Source organism: Thermobia domestica, chromosome 9 (genome assembly GCF_964235325.1).
Source record: "Thermobia domestica chromosome 9, izTheDome1.hap1.1, whole genome shotgun sequence".
NCBI classification, from domain to species: Eukaryota; Metazoa; Arthropoda; class Insecta; order Zygentoma; family Lepismatidae; genus Thermobia; species Thermobia domestica.
In genome coordinates this window covers 67836946-67855858 of record NC_137462.1, presented here as the reverse complement: position 1 = coordinate 67855858, position 18913 = coordinate 67836946, and the positions used below count along the sequence as shown (strand labels likewise).

Below are 18913 nucleotides of genomic sequence, written 5' to 3'. Positions count from 1 at the left end.
ACGCGACGGTAATTAAACCACAACCAACCTTCAGAATCGTCTTTTCTCTCTCTCTACCATTTCAAACAAAACGCATTAATGCATGCGGAGGAATCTACATATATTTTATTATTCGTGTTTTAAAACACATAAAAGTCATGTCATAAATCGCGTTACCAGACGTTTACGTAAGGTATTGTATGCTCAGTTGACTATTGATAATAATTGTGGAAGTGACTATTTGTTTGCAGTTTAAGTCTTGTAAATACAATTTTTATGATGTTCTTGAAAAATTAAACGAACAAAACATTTTTTAAAAATCGATATTAAATGAAGGCTAAAATGCAACTTTGAAATCCAAAAACACCCTCTTAATAGCTGAACGGCAAACACACTCTGAAAACCGAACGCGACAAAGCACGTTCGAAAATCATAATGCGGTTTTGAAGTACGAAAACCCAATAGCTGTTTTTTAAAAGGACGCGAAAGCTGTTTCTGACTAAACCGCAAAAACAATCTTGCGGATTTTGGAAACGACGTCGCAGAAGTTGAAAACGAAACCGCGAAAGCGGTTTTGTGGTTTTTGAAAACCAAAATCGCAAAAGCGGTTTTTGAAAACCGAAACCGCAAAAGCGGTTTTTGAAACCGACATCTCGGTTTTATGAAATTTCACTGTTTTAAAAAACCGGTTTTCGGTTTTTACAAAAACCGATTTCGACAGCACTACTTATCGAAATTTGATTGTAAGGTTTAGATGGGACTGGAGTTTCATCAACATACAATGTAAAGAATGACATATTGAAATGCTTAAAATTAAAAGAATTTGTTTGATAAATACCACTAAAACCTGTATTAGTAAGAAATCCAATGATAATACGTTTACGCACTATACGGAAAACAGATCTGGAAGTATACTATCCATAATTCCTTGTGATAAAATCTCTGTCTTCCCCTCCACTTTTATTATATGATATTTTATTCTAAATTTTGGATTTTGTAATGCTTTATTTTGTGCTATTTTAACCATGGGTGATTACATTAACATTTTTCACAAGCAGTGTTGCATGTGTTATTTCAACTTTTTCCTCGGCATCCGCTTCATCCACTAGACAAAATGCAGGTTAGCTGGTATTAGTTTAATACGGAGATGTACATCATTGAGTAAGTCAGATTAAGTGCGTCAGCACAGTCACACAGTTTACGCGCCGCTCTATTTGTTCTTCAACTGCAGTCCTGTCTGCCGACGGAATGGGCTTCTTTCAGTCACAAAATATGTATGATTAGATTGTATATAAGGGTAGCATTTAAAGGGCTGCTCTGCGAAGTAGGCGATCGTTAGAAAGAGCCAAGCCAGAACATGTGAACAGAGAGTAACATCAAATTTGTGACTTACACTATGTTGCAAATCATCTCTGGTTGGTATCAATTAAGTTTGCTATCTATAATAAATATTTTTATTTTGTCATTCCTCATTGGTATACAGGAATAAATGTCTGTTTTTTTCTTAATTATATTTCTTCGTGTTATTTGGGAAGGCACGTGACTTCGTGATTATATTATGGAATTACCCTGATGGTTATTTTTCTTTCATTTCTAGCATCTTTTCAGGAATATTGCTTTCCTGGAATGCAAGCATTAATAGATAAGACGTATATCAGCATGAGAGCAGGGAATCCGAATTTTCAAGTAAGTATCAATAAACACGTACAATTATTTTATATTAGCATAATAACAGTGGTACATCACGCCATATTTCTCCCGTACGTACTTTTAGTATTCACGGCTTTAAAGTTATAGAAACTAGATGAGGTAATAAAAAATGATGAAAGGGAATTTTTCAGGAGCTAAACATTTCTGGCTACACTACTAGTAGTAGATAAACTTTGAAAAATGCACCGAAAATATACAGACTTTTTTAAATGTCTTATTAAAGATGTCAATAATTAAAGTAAGCATACCATCGAACATTAAACAAATTCATTAGCAACATATTTCGGGCGATATTTTATGCCAATAGGGTACCGAACTTACTTGTCGATAGTTTTAGAATTCCTAAAATAACGGAACGAACAAAACAGAATGATACAAGTATGGACTAACCTTTAATTAGTGACGTGAGGTCCCAGGAACACCGAACACCTTTTTTCTTCTCCCTCTAGCAGATGATTGATCTTGAATACGTGCCACTCCTAGTACCTTTCTCGCTCGCAGTTGGCTACAAGTAGCTATAGAGTTCGGATGTCTAAGAGTCACTGTTACGTTTCCACGCAGTTAGTGGAGTCTGAGAGACAACACATCACTATTTGTGTTATTATTTTGTTCGAGGGCAGTGTACATATTTTATACATTTTGGAAACTTTTTATGCACTTCTTTCTCGTACAATATATTTGACAAAACCGGCAAAAGTGTACTTTGAGTAGAACATTCATAGGAACAAATACTAGAACTAGCCCTGCAGGGATTCTAATACCGTACGCGCAGTGTCGCTCGCTCAGCTTTTTTCTGAACTAATTAACACTGGAGATCTTATATTTGCAAGATTGGGGAAGAAACCAAAAGATCACTTGTTCTGCTCAAAGTGCAATCTTGTCCACAAACCTGGCCCATCTGTGAATGTGTATGATTCTGAATTTTCAGAGAAAAGTTAATTACATGTTAGATAATATTCCAGAAAGTTAAAGTGATGGAGTGTGAAGTAATAGTCAGTTTTCTACTAGTCCCTTTTTTCATCCCGTGTAGAATTTAATGGTAGAGTATTGTGGATGGTATAATATATTCATTATAAGGTAGGGAATGAGAAAACCGATGGTGGACATGTCAGACTCGCGACTGGGAGAGGGAAAATGATGAGTCATCGCGCGCTTAACCCTTTACAACTTCGCTCCTAATCATTCAATTTTAATTTTCTTTCTTTTAAAAGAAATATTTAAGTACGTTCTACATATTATGTTATTAGCACTTTTTACGTAAACGCAGCCCTTTGGCTAAAAATTTCAAAAAAAGGATTTCTCCTAAGAAAAGATATTTCATTGGACAAAATAATCATGTTTGTATTATTTATTTATGCCAAATAGCTAAATGTATAAAAGAAGCATAAAACACGAATAAATTTTTATTTTCAAAATTGTTGTTATATAAAATATAAGGAAAAGAACAATATACAAAATCTAATATTTCACTCAAGAGAAGTAGTTAATGTTTTGTCATTATACCTATTTCTAGAATGTATTGTGTGATCCATATTAATATTAATTCTGTAGATGTTCATAAGTATTTTAGAAATATGTTTTAATTACCATGGAATAAGTATTGCAGTTGTGTTTCCTTATTATATTCATTTACTGAAGAGTAAAGGATACTCTTCTTCTGGTGTGAATCCACACGTTAGTCATCAGAACACTTCCAGAATCCGAAGTTGTCTTTCTTACTTCAATTTCCATAACATTAATTCTTCTTAATGTTTTAATATACATTACACTACACTATAACACCATGGTTAAAAGGGGGACAAAGAAAACGCACAAACACTTCCTGATTTTCATTCCTTCACGTCACAGAGATATTACGCTATTCAATCGATCGGCAGCAGGTCGAAAGACGGACGGACTGGTTCACGAAAGAATAGAATAAGAAGTCACATAACAAAGGATTTCCCTTAATCGAGTTATGACAGTGCTCAGTTCCTTCTCGTTTCACGAATTTTATTTTTTCGCATTTTCCTAGTCACATATTCCCTATCTGCGTAGTCCGCTGCGAGGGACCCATCTCATAATCATGATTCAAATTCATCGCTGAGAGAGGCTCCTTAGGTCCACAAGGAAAATCACACATTATTGGCTCGTATTACCCTTTCGCATTAACAGTCCAACCCCAGACAATCTCTGTAGGTAGTTCAGAATTTGCAATATGTGCTTTACGCCATATTAATTCTTTAAAATGTGCTCTTTCTATGAGCGGACGCAGAGTACCTTGTGTTGGTGGCATCCATGTTCGATCGACTTGGTTTTCAGTGAAGAACCACCACCGTAGTTGTTTCAGGGATGTTCTCTTCGGAATTCTTAAGTTCACAGAGCGCATAAATGTTTCCAGAACTCGGAACATTACTTCATTAAAAGTATCTTCCCCAGCGATTACAAAGCGTCAAGAACTGTCTTATTAGCGTTCATAAATGAATTAAAGAAAGTTGTTTTCGATTCACCATAAAATGATCTGATGGCATCAGTCCCTGAGAGAGAATGCAATCCAATCAAAGTATTAGCTCGTTTGTGACCTAACGCTTCATGTACCATACGAACAGAAATCTCACGTGCCTTAGCTCCTGAGACAATAAACCAGGTATTCTCTGGGAGTTGAGGGTAGAAATTCGTCGCTACCACTATTATATCAGTATCAGGAGAAAATATCTTTAAAGTTCTTCTCCATTTAAACTTGCGAAGAGTGTATGTAATATGATTTTTGTATCATCCTTTTCTTTTGTTGTTAGTAGAGATTCAACATAAATTTGGCTGGTTCAACTCAAGATGAAGGAAAAAAGAAAGATATTCGGTCGCAGTTATTGATGGAATGGCAGTGGTTCACAAACTGAAAGCAGGAAATGAAATCAGATCAATTTCTGATTTGACAAATCAGTTCTGCATAAATATTTTTAATATGGTTCTTTGACACATACTTAGATAATTCTTGTAAATATTCAATAAGAGATTGCAGACAACAAGGTAGTGTTCCTGTCATGTACAAGATAGAATTCAACATAAACATGAAAAATATTCCATTGAGAAAACTTGTTTCTCGTGATAAAAATAAGGACAGACTAACAGGTTTTCAGTACTCGTCTAGTGAAAACCAGCTTAGATAATGGAAAAAATATTGTAGTATCCTATCAGAATCAGGCTTCCGCTACTAAAAGATGTGTTGAATCTCTAGTAACAACACAAGAAGAGGATGATACAGAAATCATATTACATGCACACTTCGCAAGCCTAATGGAGTAGAACTTTAAAGATATTTTTTCCTGATACTGATGTCCTAGTGCTAGCGACGCATTTTTACCCTCAACTTCCACAGGATACCTGGTTGTTGTCTCAGGAGCTAAAACACGTGATATTTCTGTTCGCATGGTATATCAAGCGTTAGGTCGCAAACGAGCTGATGCCATTCTCTCTCAGGAACTATCACCACCGGATCATTTTATGGTAAAACGAAAACAACTTTCTTTGATACATTTATGGACGCTTATGGGACAGCTCTTGGCGCTTTGTCATCACTGGGAAAAGATACTTTTAATAAACAAACGTTTCGAGTTCTGGAAACATTTATGCGTTCTGTGCACTTAAGAATTCCGAAGAGAAACAACTGCGGTGGTGGTTTTTCACTAGAAACCAAGTCAATCGAACATGAAAGCCTCCAGTAGCGTAGCCAGGATGTGCGTTTGGGGGAAAAGTGCTGTTATAAGTACATATAGAAAAATTACAAACAAAAAATATAAAAATATAAAAATATATAAAAAATTACAAACATCAAATTACCAAAATACATTGTCGGACCTCTTTTGGGGACCCGGCCTCTCTGGGCCCCCATTCCCTACGCCACTGCATGCCTCCAACACAAGGTACTCTGCGTCCGCTCATTGTAAAGAGCACATTTTAAAGAATTTATATGGCGTAAAGCACATATTGCGAATTCTGAACTACCTACAATGATTGACTGGGATTGAACTGTTAATGAGAAAGGGCAATACGAGCCAATAATGTGTGATATTCCTTGTGGACCTAAGGAGCTTCTCTCAGCGATGAACTTAAATCATGATTATGAATTGGGTTCCTCGCAGCGGACTACGCAGATAGGGAATAGGTGACTAGGATAATACGAAAGAAATAAAATATTGTGAAACAAGAAGGAACTGAGGATTGTCATAACTCGATTAAGGAAAAGCCTTTGTTATGTGACTTCTTATTCTATTTTTTTGTGAACCAGTCCGTCCGTCTTTCGACCTGCTGCCGATCGATTGAATAGCGTAATATCTCTGTGACGTGAAGGAACGGAAATCAGGAAGTGTATTGTTTTACCTTTGTCCCTCTTTTAACTATTCCTTTTTTATCTTAGTGCGTTCTGAATATGGTGTCATAGTGTAGTATACTGTATATTAAAATATTAAGAAGAATTAATATTATGAAGATTGAAGTAAGAATGACAACTTCTGGAAGTGTCCCTATAACTAACATGTGGATTCATACCAGAAGAAGAGTATCCTTTATTTTTCAGTAAAAGAATATAATAAGAAAACACAACCGCAGTACTTATTCCATGGTAATTAAAACATATTTCTAAAATACTTATGAACATCTACAGAATTAATATTAATATGGATCACACAATACATTCTAGAAATAGGTATAATGACAAAACATTAACTGCTTCTCTTGAGTGAAATATTAGATTTTGTATATTGTTCTTTTCCTTATATTTTATATAACAACAATTTTGAAAATAAAAATTTATTCGTGTTTTATGCTTCTTTTATACATTTAGCTATTTGGCGTAAATAAATAATACAAACATGATTATTTTGTCAAATGAAATATCTTTTCTTAGGAGAAATCCTTTTTTTGAAATTTTAAGCCAAAGGGCTACGTTTACGTAAAAAGTGCTAATAACATAATATGTAGAACGTACTTAAGTCTTTATTTTAAAAGAAAGAAAATTAAAATCGAATGATTAGGAGCGAAATTATAAGGGATTAAGCGCGCTATGACTCATCATTTCGCCCCACCCCCTCCCAATCGCGGGTCTGACATGTAAACCATCGCTTTTCTCATTCCTTACCTTATACGGAACAAAATGATACCATCCACAATAATCTACCATTAAATTACACACGGGATACCACTAGAAAACCCACTAAAAGGTAGAGTAGACATTTGCAAATTTATCGAAACTAATGTATATAAAGGAAAAAGGGCAAGATGGTACGAGGGGGAAGATGGTATTTTTCCACTAGTGGCTATGTTTATAAGCAGTAAGCAATCCTAGAAGTTGAGGAAGAAGATATCAAGGCGGAGGTATGCACGAATGCCGGCGAATTTGTTTTAAAACAGGTATGTTTAACTAATGTAAAATAAAAATAGTAGTGTGACGGTAAATTCCAGTTGATGTGTACCAAATTATTTCATAAATGTAGTGTGTGTATGCAACAATTCTAAGCATTCGGACGAAAACCGGTGAGTGTTGTGAACAAAGACATATAGGTCTCATGGCGCCATAGCTGCAAGCAGTGCTGGAAAATAACAAAAAAATATTTGCAAGTGTATTTCGTGGCAAGTTGATACAGAAAGACGTGGGGTAAAATGGTACATGTATCATCTTGCCCCATTATTATTTATATGAAGGCACAGGGAAGAAATAAGTTAAGTCACACTTTGTAAATTATTCAGGAGACCATATCTAAATTTAGAAAACCTACGCTTTTCTTCAAAGGCATGCCACACTGTACGCAATTCATTTAATGGCTAATAAAAATGATGGAGAAGGAACTTGGGTCAAAGAATAAGAAGAGGAAACGCATTCTGGGGAAAAGTATCAACAAGTCATCAGCCCCCAAACGTGAATAACTACCCAATATGTTCAGAAAAATATGTCGATCTGCCATCCACTGATTGGATTGAATGTTGTAACTGCAAATAGTAGTTTCATGAGAACTGTACAAATTATAAAGGTGTTAGTCCCTTTATCTGCAGTGATGAGTGATATCTATAAGTGGTGAATAATTAGTGATAGGAATTCGGCACATCTTACGTTTCACCTCACATTTATTTTTTTATTTTAGTTTTATTGTTATCATTTACATTTTATATTACTTCAGAATTAGTTAATTCTCTTTTTATTAAAATTATTAGAGAACGAAGAATATGTAATAACAGCTTTATTTTAAAGTTATAAGATTAGAAGAATAATCTGAATATAGATAAAGGCAGTATTGACTAATTTATATATATATATATATATATATATATATATATATATATATATATATATATATATATATATATATATATATATGCATCGTTGAGATCTCTCACGAAGAAAGCTATCCAACTCCTCGACGAGCATCGCTTTGAATAGAAATATGCTTACTCTTACGATTCGCAACGTCGTCGAACCGGAAGTACTATGATCGTTCTCCCATAGCCACTGAAAGTTTTGTACTCTGGTCATACACGCCAAAATGTGATTCACTGGAACCTGTTTTCTCACGAAGGCAAATATTATAAACTCAAGATGATAACAGTCGGTGGTGATTGGGATCTCTAGTGCATCATTGATGCGAATCGATGTCAAATGGAACACGATGCACGATCGTAACTTAAAAACGAACGCGTTTACAGAATAGTAGTGACCTACTTATTTTCACTACAGCAGCGTGGCTGTTTCAATTTTACCTTAACCTGTAGACCTAAATCGTATATAACCTTCGTGCTCAAAAGAAAGGCTAAACTTCAACAACGAACAAATAAAAAATTCCAGGATTCTGTCATCATGGTCGGGTGTTTTTTTTTCCCTGTAGGTATTGATTTCATTCTGTCATGATGGTCGGGCGTGTTTCTTCCTGAAGGTATTGATTCCTTAAACTACAAGGCACTTCCACTACCACCCTGTAATATATATCTATATCTATATGTATGTATGTATGTATCTATATCTATCTATCTATCTATCTATCTATCTATCTATCTATATATATATATATATATATATATATATATATATAGATAGATAGATAGATAGATTGATTGATATATATACAGGATGTTACTGAACTATACCGACAAACTGTAAGATCTGATTCCTCACATCAAAATAAGAGAAAAGTTCATATGGAACTATGGCAAAAAGTGCATAGTTTCAGAGCTGGGGCTGTCCAAAATCGCGAAAAAGCAAATTTCAACAGGCCCTATTTCGAATTCCAGAAACTGTGGATGGTGGTCCTTGTCAGCGTAAAGGAAGCCTCTCATACACAATCCAAAAGTGCATATATCGTTAATTTTCAATAGGTATAAAGATATTCCCTACATGGGGTAATTCTCAGGTATGCTCTCAATAGAGTTTTCAGATATAGCCTGATTTCAAGGAGGGTTCAAAGTAGGTAGAAGGTAAGACTCGACAACAATGGGCATCCAATGCTTCGGAGGGAAGTCGGAAGTGTCAGGAATCGGCATCTCCATGTTTTGTGTGTGTGTGTGTGTGTGTGTGTTCGGAATAATGTGTAATGCGTTGTGTTTTTTCACGGTATATTTCACGTTTCCTTCACTTATAAGCGTGAAAAAAAAAGCGTTGCAACAAGCGTTTTCCCGAGTACGAAAAATCGTGCTACTAACGATCCTTAATACTTCTGACATCGCGCCAAAGGATTCTGTGTTCACTGGTATCAAGGCTTATCGTTTGTCTACTTTGAACCAATCATAAAGTAAGAGCATATCTCAAAATTCGGTTGATTGCATATCTGGTAATTTCACCCTGTATGGAATACACTGTACTCCCACTGAAAAGTAATGAAATATGCATTTTGGATTGCGTATGCGTGACTTCCTTTTACGCTAATGAGGACCACCACCCACAGTTTCTGGAATTCGAAATAAGGCCTGTTGAAATTTAGCTTTTTCTCGATTTTGAAGAACTCTAGATCTGAAACTATGCATTTTTCGTCATAGATCCATATGAACTTTTTCTCTTATTTTGATGTAAGGAATCACCTCTTACAGTTTGTCGGTATAGTTCATTAACACCCTATGTATATATACTTTGGTTGCTGGAAAGATGTACTGGACCTATTATGTGCAATTTGATAAATTAACAAAATAAATCCCCATCCAGTGCGTCGAAGAAAATAAGAAGACATTTTACTGGACTATCTGTCGTACCAAATTTCACAGAAGTAAATCCCCACGCTAAGCGGGTTTGCATATCCAGGCTCCTAACTATAAAAATATTTACGATCACTCCAATCCCAATAATTTCACAAATTCTACCTGTTGTATATAAGTTATTAGGACAAAAATTTAATGTAATTTATACGAAAAACCCTTTTATGCATTGCAAAACCTGTAACGTCCAAATATTCACCACAAACTTATAGTCGTATCGACATAAACAAAGAAAACATGTGGAGCAGGAAACCACTTTACACAAAAGTCAAAAGAGGACCATTGAAGACATACGAACTGGCCGAGCGGTTTGGGACACTAGTCTATCAATCAGAAGTTTATGTGTTCAAACCCTGTAGAAAATTTTCATTTTGTTTTTTCTTAAAAGTGTGTTCCTATTTTCATCAGAGGACTGAGAACATTTCTTTGAATAAATCTTTGGAAACTACTTTTCTCTCAAATTCGATTAGAAGCGAACATTATATGAATTGCAAATCCACAGCTGAAAACAAAATATTAAGTATGTTCAATATTTCATTATTATCCTTTGATTTGTAATGAAAAACTAATTATAAGCATTGATGATTTCAGAAGATTCTCCCCGGTTAATGGTCAATATATGAATGACAGAAAACTGATAAAACATTATTAGTCCACTTTGAGCATGATCGAAAATAACTTATGGCCACGAAGGGAAATTTATGTCGACAGGGTCTCAAATTCTCCCACAGGTCATGCCCTGAAATCATCATTGTTTGAAAGGTATCCTTAACAAATAGAATATTATATTTATTTCTCGTTCTACGTTTTGAAATGGAAAAATCATAATTTTAAAAAGAATTATAATATAATAAACATAAAGATTTATACAACTAATGAAGTAAATATTCTTGTGTAAGTTATCGATTTCTAATCGGATTAAAACTCGAATATTCGTTTATGTCACACTTTAAAGTAAACCCTCTGTATATATAGTTCTTACTGGAAAGCATGTGTAACTCGAATTACTTAATCAATATTTTTAATAATATATTTTTATTGTAATACTCTTACTATTCAATGGCGTATGCACTTCATTTCCCAAAGCAATACTTCGCAAATGTATAATTGACTAGTAAATATTATCAAATAAATTATCATTTAGTTTACGTCAATACAGCATCGCCCGATTTGAAACTTCGTACTTTAAATAATAATAATAATAATAATAATAATAATAATAATAATAATAATAATAATAATAATAATAAAATCATAGTCATACCTTGAGAACGAAAAAATATGCAATAAAATAACTTCGTGTGGATGGGAGGTGGTGTCCCTAGCGGAAGAAGAAAAAAAATAATCATAAAAGGTTCATGACTAGGTTAAACCATGACTAAATCGCATTATTACTATTCTTTCCGTATATTGCTCATTTTCTGGTTAAATTTTATATCGGACTTCCGAAGAAAAAAACTATCCAAACAATTTACTGACCGTGTTAATACCGACCACTCCCAGCCACGGCCTCGTTTTCAGTTTTGTTAGAAATATGAGAATGAAAGGAAAAAGAAAGAAAAAAGTATGTAATGAGAGTAGGAGAAAGAGGTAGGAAAGAAGAGGAAAGGAATAAGGGAAAGAGGTAACAAAGTAAGAGAAGGAAAGGAAAACAACTATTACTGGATGCCATTGCAAAATGTAATAAAGGGAAGTGGATGATTATTGAACTGAGTTTGTCTTCAAGTGCTATTGGGTGATTTAGTACTAAGGTAATCAGATATAGACACGTGTTCATACACACAGCTCAGACCTAGACCCAGATAACCACGACTACTGGGTTATCCCAATCTAGCCCCGATCGGTGAAAAAGTTTAATTTAATAATTCATCCACTGTTTCCGAAGTACTCAACTAGTGTCCATTCTTGGAAGTTCAGACTTTGAAATCGACCACACATATAAATTAGCCAAAAAAAAAATCAAAGTTATCAACATAATATTCATATTTTATGCGTCGATATAAATTTCGATATATCTGAAAGAAAACGTCGTATTCATGCTCATCCTGCTATGTTAGCTTCTCTCCCAGAGCAGATTTAAACCAGTCGGTATTGGTCCTTCATGACCTTGGTCGTGAACTACCACATATCTTAATCTATTAAGCGTACATTACCAATATTAGTACAGTAAAAAAAATTCGTATCAATACTACAACTCAAAGCTAGACTTATCACCCAATCACACACTCATTCACACAGGACAGTGTATAGGTACTGAGGTTTATAGTCAAAGTAAACCATCTAACTACAATTTTCACAAACATTTATTACATTAATTTAAAAGAAAGAAAAGAAATTCAAAGCACAAATTGTTGTTATATGTCAGTAGCATATACATTAAAATACATACATCGTACGAAAATACATATATATATTCGTTGTTTGGATTATACAATGGCATCGTTTTAGATGCAGATGAATATATATATATTTTGTTTACATAGACCAAAGAAAAAAATAATATGATCACATATATGACGTTTTAGATATCGTAAAACAAATTTGTAATTCACAATATGAATCACTAAAATATTTTCCTTACATTATTTATTTAACAGCGATGAACGAAGGAGAAGGAAAAAAAAAACTTTTGTGTGTAACTAAAAGATGAGTCTTTACCTCATAAGTTAGATCTTTAATAATATTTATACGTCCTGATGCATATATCAAACGAAGCGTTAAAATCACAACTATTAGGCACTATTCATAGTGTCCAACTATTTCGCTCTTTGTTTCATTATATATATATATATATATATATATATATATATATATATATATATATATATATATATATATATATATATATATATATATATATATATATATATATATATGTATATATATATAGTCATAAGCATAGCTCATCGAGCAGATGCTACAAAACTTTATACGCACATTCACATTTTCAATAGTTTTCCCACCTTGGGATTCTAAAAGACGAAATTTTGTTTATATCACACTTAGTATATTTTCGTTCGGGTCGGTCCGATTACTAATCGGTCAGTTTACCATATCTAAGTCACCTGTTCTTTGTCGGGACACATCCTTTCATTTTATTTAATTGATTATGTAAAAAAAAAAGTCGATATAGAGTATTCCAGTTCGGAGCGACATTTTCACAAGTATTAGGATGAAGATGGCTGGGATCCAGGAAAACACCACTAATTAGGATTCAGGATAGATAGGTGAAGTGGGGGGATATAAGGGTACACTTTCCAAGTAACCTGTCATCGTCGAACAAATATTAAACCGGTTGATGAGTTTAGGTTACGTTTAAGACCTGCCGTTATTCCGCAATACATGTTAGTAAGAATATTACATTTAGAATTACTAGTTACATTCATTGGAAAAACATATTTATTACGCGGCGGTATTCTTAACCTCTACCTCTCTACATTCACAGAGGAATTACTTTAAAAAAAAGAAAAACCACGGCAACCAATTAGCGTTCGGGGTAAATGCGGCGCCCTTACATATATCCTTTCAATCAATTTAACATTTTCAGTTTAACATTTTCAGTTTTGGTATTTCAGTTTAATATTCTATTCATATTTAATATATATTTACATCTCGACACACACACACACATATATATATATATATATATATATATATATTCAATAAACGCGCGCACATATAACTCAATAGCCCCAACAACATATTCAGGGTTGCAAGATTGTACAGAGAAACAAAATTCCCTTTATATATATATATATACCGCGTGATTATAAACTTTAGATTTTACACATGTATTTTAAGAGTAGGTCATAAAATAAACAAAAAAAAAAAAGAGATATTGTGGCAGGCACGTAACACAGAAATGAAATCTTTGAAATCTTTGAGTTTTACGTCCCACGATTATGCCGGTTAGGCTAAAGGAGACGGTGATGATGAGTAACGAATGAAATGGTGGAATGAAGAAAGTGGGAGGAAACGGGAGAACCCCGAGAAAACCCCGCACACGGTGTTTGTCCACCACAAAGTTCACTTGGCAGGGCCTGGGATCGAACCCGGGACCCCAGGCACCAGAGGTGAACGCTCTACCACTGAGCCACCGCGGCCCTTACACGCACGTAACACAGAATATTCATAAATACATGAATATATAAACCAAACAATTTTTTGAGTTGAGTTGATTTTAGTTTAGCGTCCCTTTCAGCAGCGAGGCTATATGAGACGTGGACCTACTGATTAACGTGGAATCCGAACCACATGAGCTCCCACCGGGAATCGAACCCGGGTCTCCCACGCCAAAGGCGCGTACGCTAACCGCTTAGCCACGGAGGAGCTCCAAACAATTTTTTATCTTAACTTTGGGCCCAGGATTACAACAATATTCACGGAAATCAAATAAATGGAAAGTGACCACTGGATCAGAAAGAGAATCCCAGACGGACAATGGTGAAGGAATGGAAGTGGATATTACGGTATACCGAATCGTTACTCACTTCGGCAATGGGTCAAATATAATGTAAACCCAGTCCCTACAGATTTCATCAAACGAATCGTGTTCCGAGACGTCTCAGCTGGTCATTTCGGTTAAAAAAATTTATACATTAATTCATTGATATCTAATACTTTCAAAATCGGAAGGGGGGTTGGAAAATTTAAAAAAAACTTTAGAGAGTAGAAGAAAGAATAGGTAAAAAGAGAGGAGACAGAACACTACAACTACGAAAGATAAGTGGTCGAATTTATGTATACAACATACTATAACCAAATATTCTCTTTTATACCAAAAGGGGTTCGGCTCACAAAATAAATAGCCGAAAAACAAATGTCTGCAACGACGAGACGAGTCTGTGCCCTCGAAGGGATTTTCGGAAAGACAAAGGTTTTAGGGAAATCCCACCACTCACCGTATCCGGTCAACGCCATTGAAGACCCCGGAATCCACCGGAAGGTAGTGTAGATTCTTAATTTTGGGAATTTCAAAAGAAATCATTCGACCTCTCAGAAACTAAGAAAGTCCAGAATAGTAATGAAACTAGAGTAATAGCAAAGATATCCCTAACGAGTAATTTGCCAAAATAATAAAAAAAAGTAAATAAACTGAATTTTGGATCGGTGATTTCAGTGACCAAACATCACCGATGGCTACCCTGCGTAGACATGCCAAAGTCTGGGACGTCGTTAATTTCCATCAACTAATTAAACTGAGAAAAGAAACGAAAATACTTAAGAGGGTCAGGGGTAGTGATGGGCAGTGGGAATATTCCCGGTGGGAAGGAATTTAAAAATGGGAATATTCCCGGGTTTTTTCCCTGGCCTATAAATTCCCGGGAAGGAATTTATTTCCATTTCTCTGCTTTATCTTCCAAAATATAAGAACCATATGACTAATTACTTTATTTTAATATATTATGATTTACTTCTAGGTTTTAAAGAATTTGGAAGTTAAAAAATTTAAAATTATTTGACGGTATTTTATATAACTAGTAATATGATTTTTTAAGTTCCATTTCCATTTGCACTAAAAAGTAGGGTAATTGTTTAGTATTGGAGGCCAAAACTAGCAAAAAATAGGATGATTTACGGAAGAAATGAGTTTATAGTGATGTTCAAGTACTCAAGAAAGTATCGAACATATATTTTTAAGGCAGTAGGGGATTTATGCAAAACGGAAAGATAAGTGCAAGTGATTTATGTGAGAAAAGAAAGTGAATTATTGGTAACGAAAATAGAAAACGACGTGCAATGCGGGGCTCTAACCTACCTTTATTCGCTAACGATCGCTCTGCAATGTTTTCTGAATTTAATGTTGGTAACGTAATTTAACGTATGAAACCATAAAACAATCGCATCGGAATAGAATATCGCAAAAAAGTACGTGCAAAAGAGGCCCCCAAAGAGCAGCCAAAATTAGCCAAGTACTAATTTACAAATGATAAAAAGGAACCATTTTGTAAAGTAATTTAGAATTATGTAGAAATAGAGATGAAGTACTATTAATAAACCCTGAACCACCGTTAGTAATAGACGTTGGTCTGTCTCCTCCATCTGACTCGAATTTCTGAAGAAGTACTTGGACTTCTTTTACATGTGAATTAACGTATGGAATTTTGAGAAATAGGTAGAGTGAAAGGTCGTGTATGGGAATGTTACGTGCTAAAATATAAAGATAAGTAAGTATCTTGCAAATTTTGTGAACATAAATATGTATGCGCAAATGTTGATAAATTGGTGAGACATGTATCTTCTAGCATTTACCCAATCTAATTGGTTTGTAACATTTATAAATTTAATGTGTTTATAATATCAGTAATAGAGTCAAGCTGAGCAAATCCACTTACATATAAATTTAAACTGTTACTATATAATTTACTATATAATTTTTTCACCCATATTTAATTGATAGAACATATTGTAAATAAATATACATTTATGCGTACTCTCTAAATATAATAAAGTGTTAATAAAGTAACATAGTACCGTTCAGAATATATAAATTTTAAAGAATTCTCTGTGGAAACAGTAATAATATGCTGTGATATAAAAATTAATTCAACTTTGAAATCATAATATAGTAATAGAATGCAATTTTCTTTCTGATTGTACATAAATTCCCGGATAAATTCCCATTTTGGGAATCTTCCCGGGAATGTTCCCAGGGAATATTCCCGAAAAATATCTTCCCGGGAATTTACCCATCACTAGTCAGGGGTCGACGTTCGGGTACGCAAATGAACCTAAAATTTTAGTATCGGTTAATTTAATTTGATTTGCCTCGTCTGTCCTATTCACTCTACAAACACAGTATGGTAGCGTAATATGAGGGAAAAAATCTGTCATAGGATCTTCTCTTTCATAACGGACTGAAAACATAATTCACAACAGCCCAAAACACCAACTATTTGGTATCATGATCGATTAGCAATTACAGTTAGTTAGCCATTATATGATGCTATCCCTACCCTGCTGTCAGACGAGATTGTTATAAATAAATACTACTGTTATAGCATACTCAACTACGAAGTAATAATATATTCTGACATATCACTCGCCTACCTTGTCGAGTGATGTCTCGGCGTGGAGGTCAGAACTCGAAACGATTCTCACCAGGCATTTACGTTTCATCTATATATCAACATATGGCTAAAATACACTGGGCCCATGTATACACTATACGGGTGTCCTATCATCTATTCTCTTTTACTACACTACATTTATATTTCACTTATATTATCATTTTATTCATATATTTATTAATTTTTGACAACGGAGTATTCTTTTTAGACACCCTGTTTCTTCTATCTATGCCCTGACTATACATTCATTTCATCATATACTTTGAAAATCTATAAATCGCGTCCCGACCAACACGCAAGAAACATTACTCGAACCCAAGACTTCTTTGCCACAAACCATCCTATATCTTACTTCGCAGCTGTTTTAAAACAAATCTCAATATAGATATATTCACAAAAAATAAAATATCCGCGATAATATTGCTGAATGTGATGAAATTCTGACAGCAACAATGAAAAATTTTCCGCAACCACAAAAAAATTTAGAATTCAATATCGTAATTTCAGAACGGAAATAGCATCACATTGGCTGACTTCTGTTAAGAATCTATGCATAGTTTATTTACCTAAATATTTTCATTACTGGACTACGCAGAATGTCGCAGTTTTCAGAATATTAGGGTGTCAAATCACATTATCTAACTATCTGTTCAGATGGGCCGGAAATTATGTTTACTCGGTTTTAATTCGAAAATAAAGGTCAATTTTGTAGAACCTAAATCTCTAACTGGGTTCAATGGTAAAATATGCACGAATGATAGTACTGAATTCCGACACAAGGGCGCTAGTAACTATTTGATCGAACTGTAAACCATGAAATGTGACCTTGTACACTGAATTATTGTACTATATTATTCTCACTTTCAGATATGGATTGTAATGAGTTCATTTAATGACGGAATACGACAATCGAATAGTAAATACCACACTGTCCATATTTAATTATCTCACGCTCCCAATCACTCACTACTACAATTACTACTACAAGAAAATATTTACTACATTACGAATACACACATACTACTTAAACTACAAGACATATTATGCTAATACATACTAATCATCATTACCATTAATTTTGTTATCTATATAACACGAATAAAATTCATCAGAGTTTACCATTTTTGTTTAAATCGGCTCTAGTTAATTTAGAGGAAGGAAATGGACAGTGAAAACTGAACCAATTGGTCCTGATTAACTCATGATGTTCTGTAAGCTAATGGTCAAAACGTGTCCCAAGGGGACATACCAAAGCTATTTATTTAGAGGTTCCCCTCCCTAAAAGGGAAAGGAAACCTAGAGAATTAAATATTTAGCCAATCCCTACATGAAGCTATCCCAATTCGGGATTAAAACAGGAGCCCTTAAAGTTGACTTAAGCGATCATTCTAAATGTTACAGAGACTATGCTAAACTTAAAATACCGCCATGTGGGTTAGTAAAAAAAATCACTTGCTATCTACATCAACAAGTTACTACACGGAAAGGTCTTGACTTTATATGATATTGGGAGGGGTGAAAAGGATAATCACTGTATTGAGGTTACTGAGTCAAAACAACTGAAGAGGTTATCACACCAAATTAAATGCACTTAAATGCCGAACCTGTCCATACTAATTGTTTACAGCCATCATGGCATCCTGTGTTGACAGCTACATCTCACCGAATTTTAGTCTGTTTTCACTACTAAATTTAGTAATTTTAGCTCCTGTACTTCCGGGTTAGTGTATTTTCGACTTTAAAATATAAATTACCTGGTTTACTCGGCTTTTCTGCTAAAAAATCCTCCCAATCTGCTAGCTGATTAAATACGCATCTCTACTTTTCCTGTGCTTGAGGTAGAATGAAGATGATCGCGCCTTAAGATGTAGCGTGGGTAACTGCACCACTCAAAGTAAAGCTTTTTTTGGCGGTGGAGTATTTAAAACGAATAAAAAATGGTAAAA

General features: G+C 34.4%; 1 protein-coding gene across 1 annotated transcript in view; it reads left to right on the top strand.

Moving 5' to 3' along the window:
- Window positions 1-18913, top strand: part of LOC145660864 (phospholipid-transporting ATPase ABCA3-like) — a 172046-nt gene that overhangs the window by 72931 nt on the left and 80202 nt on the right. Inside the window, exon 3 of the mRNA XM_081726291.1 lies at window positions 1577-1665. Within this exon, the coding sequence (XP_081582417.1) occupies window positions 1577-1665 (89 nt within the window). The remainder of the gene's footprint in view (window positions 1-1576; window positions 1666-18913) is intronic.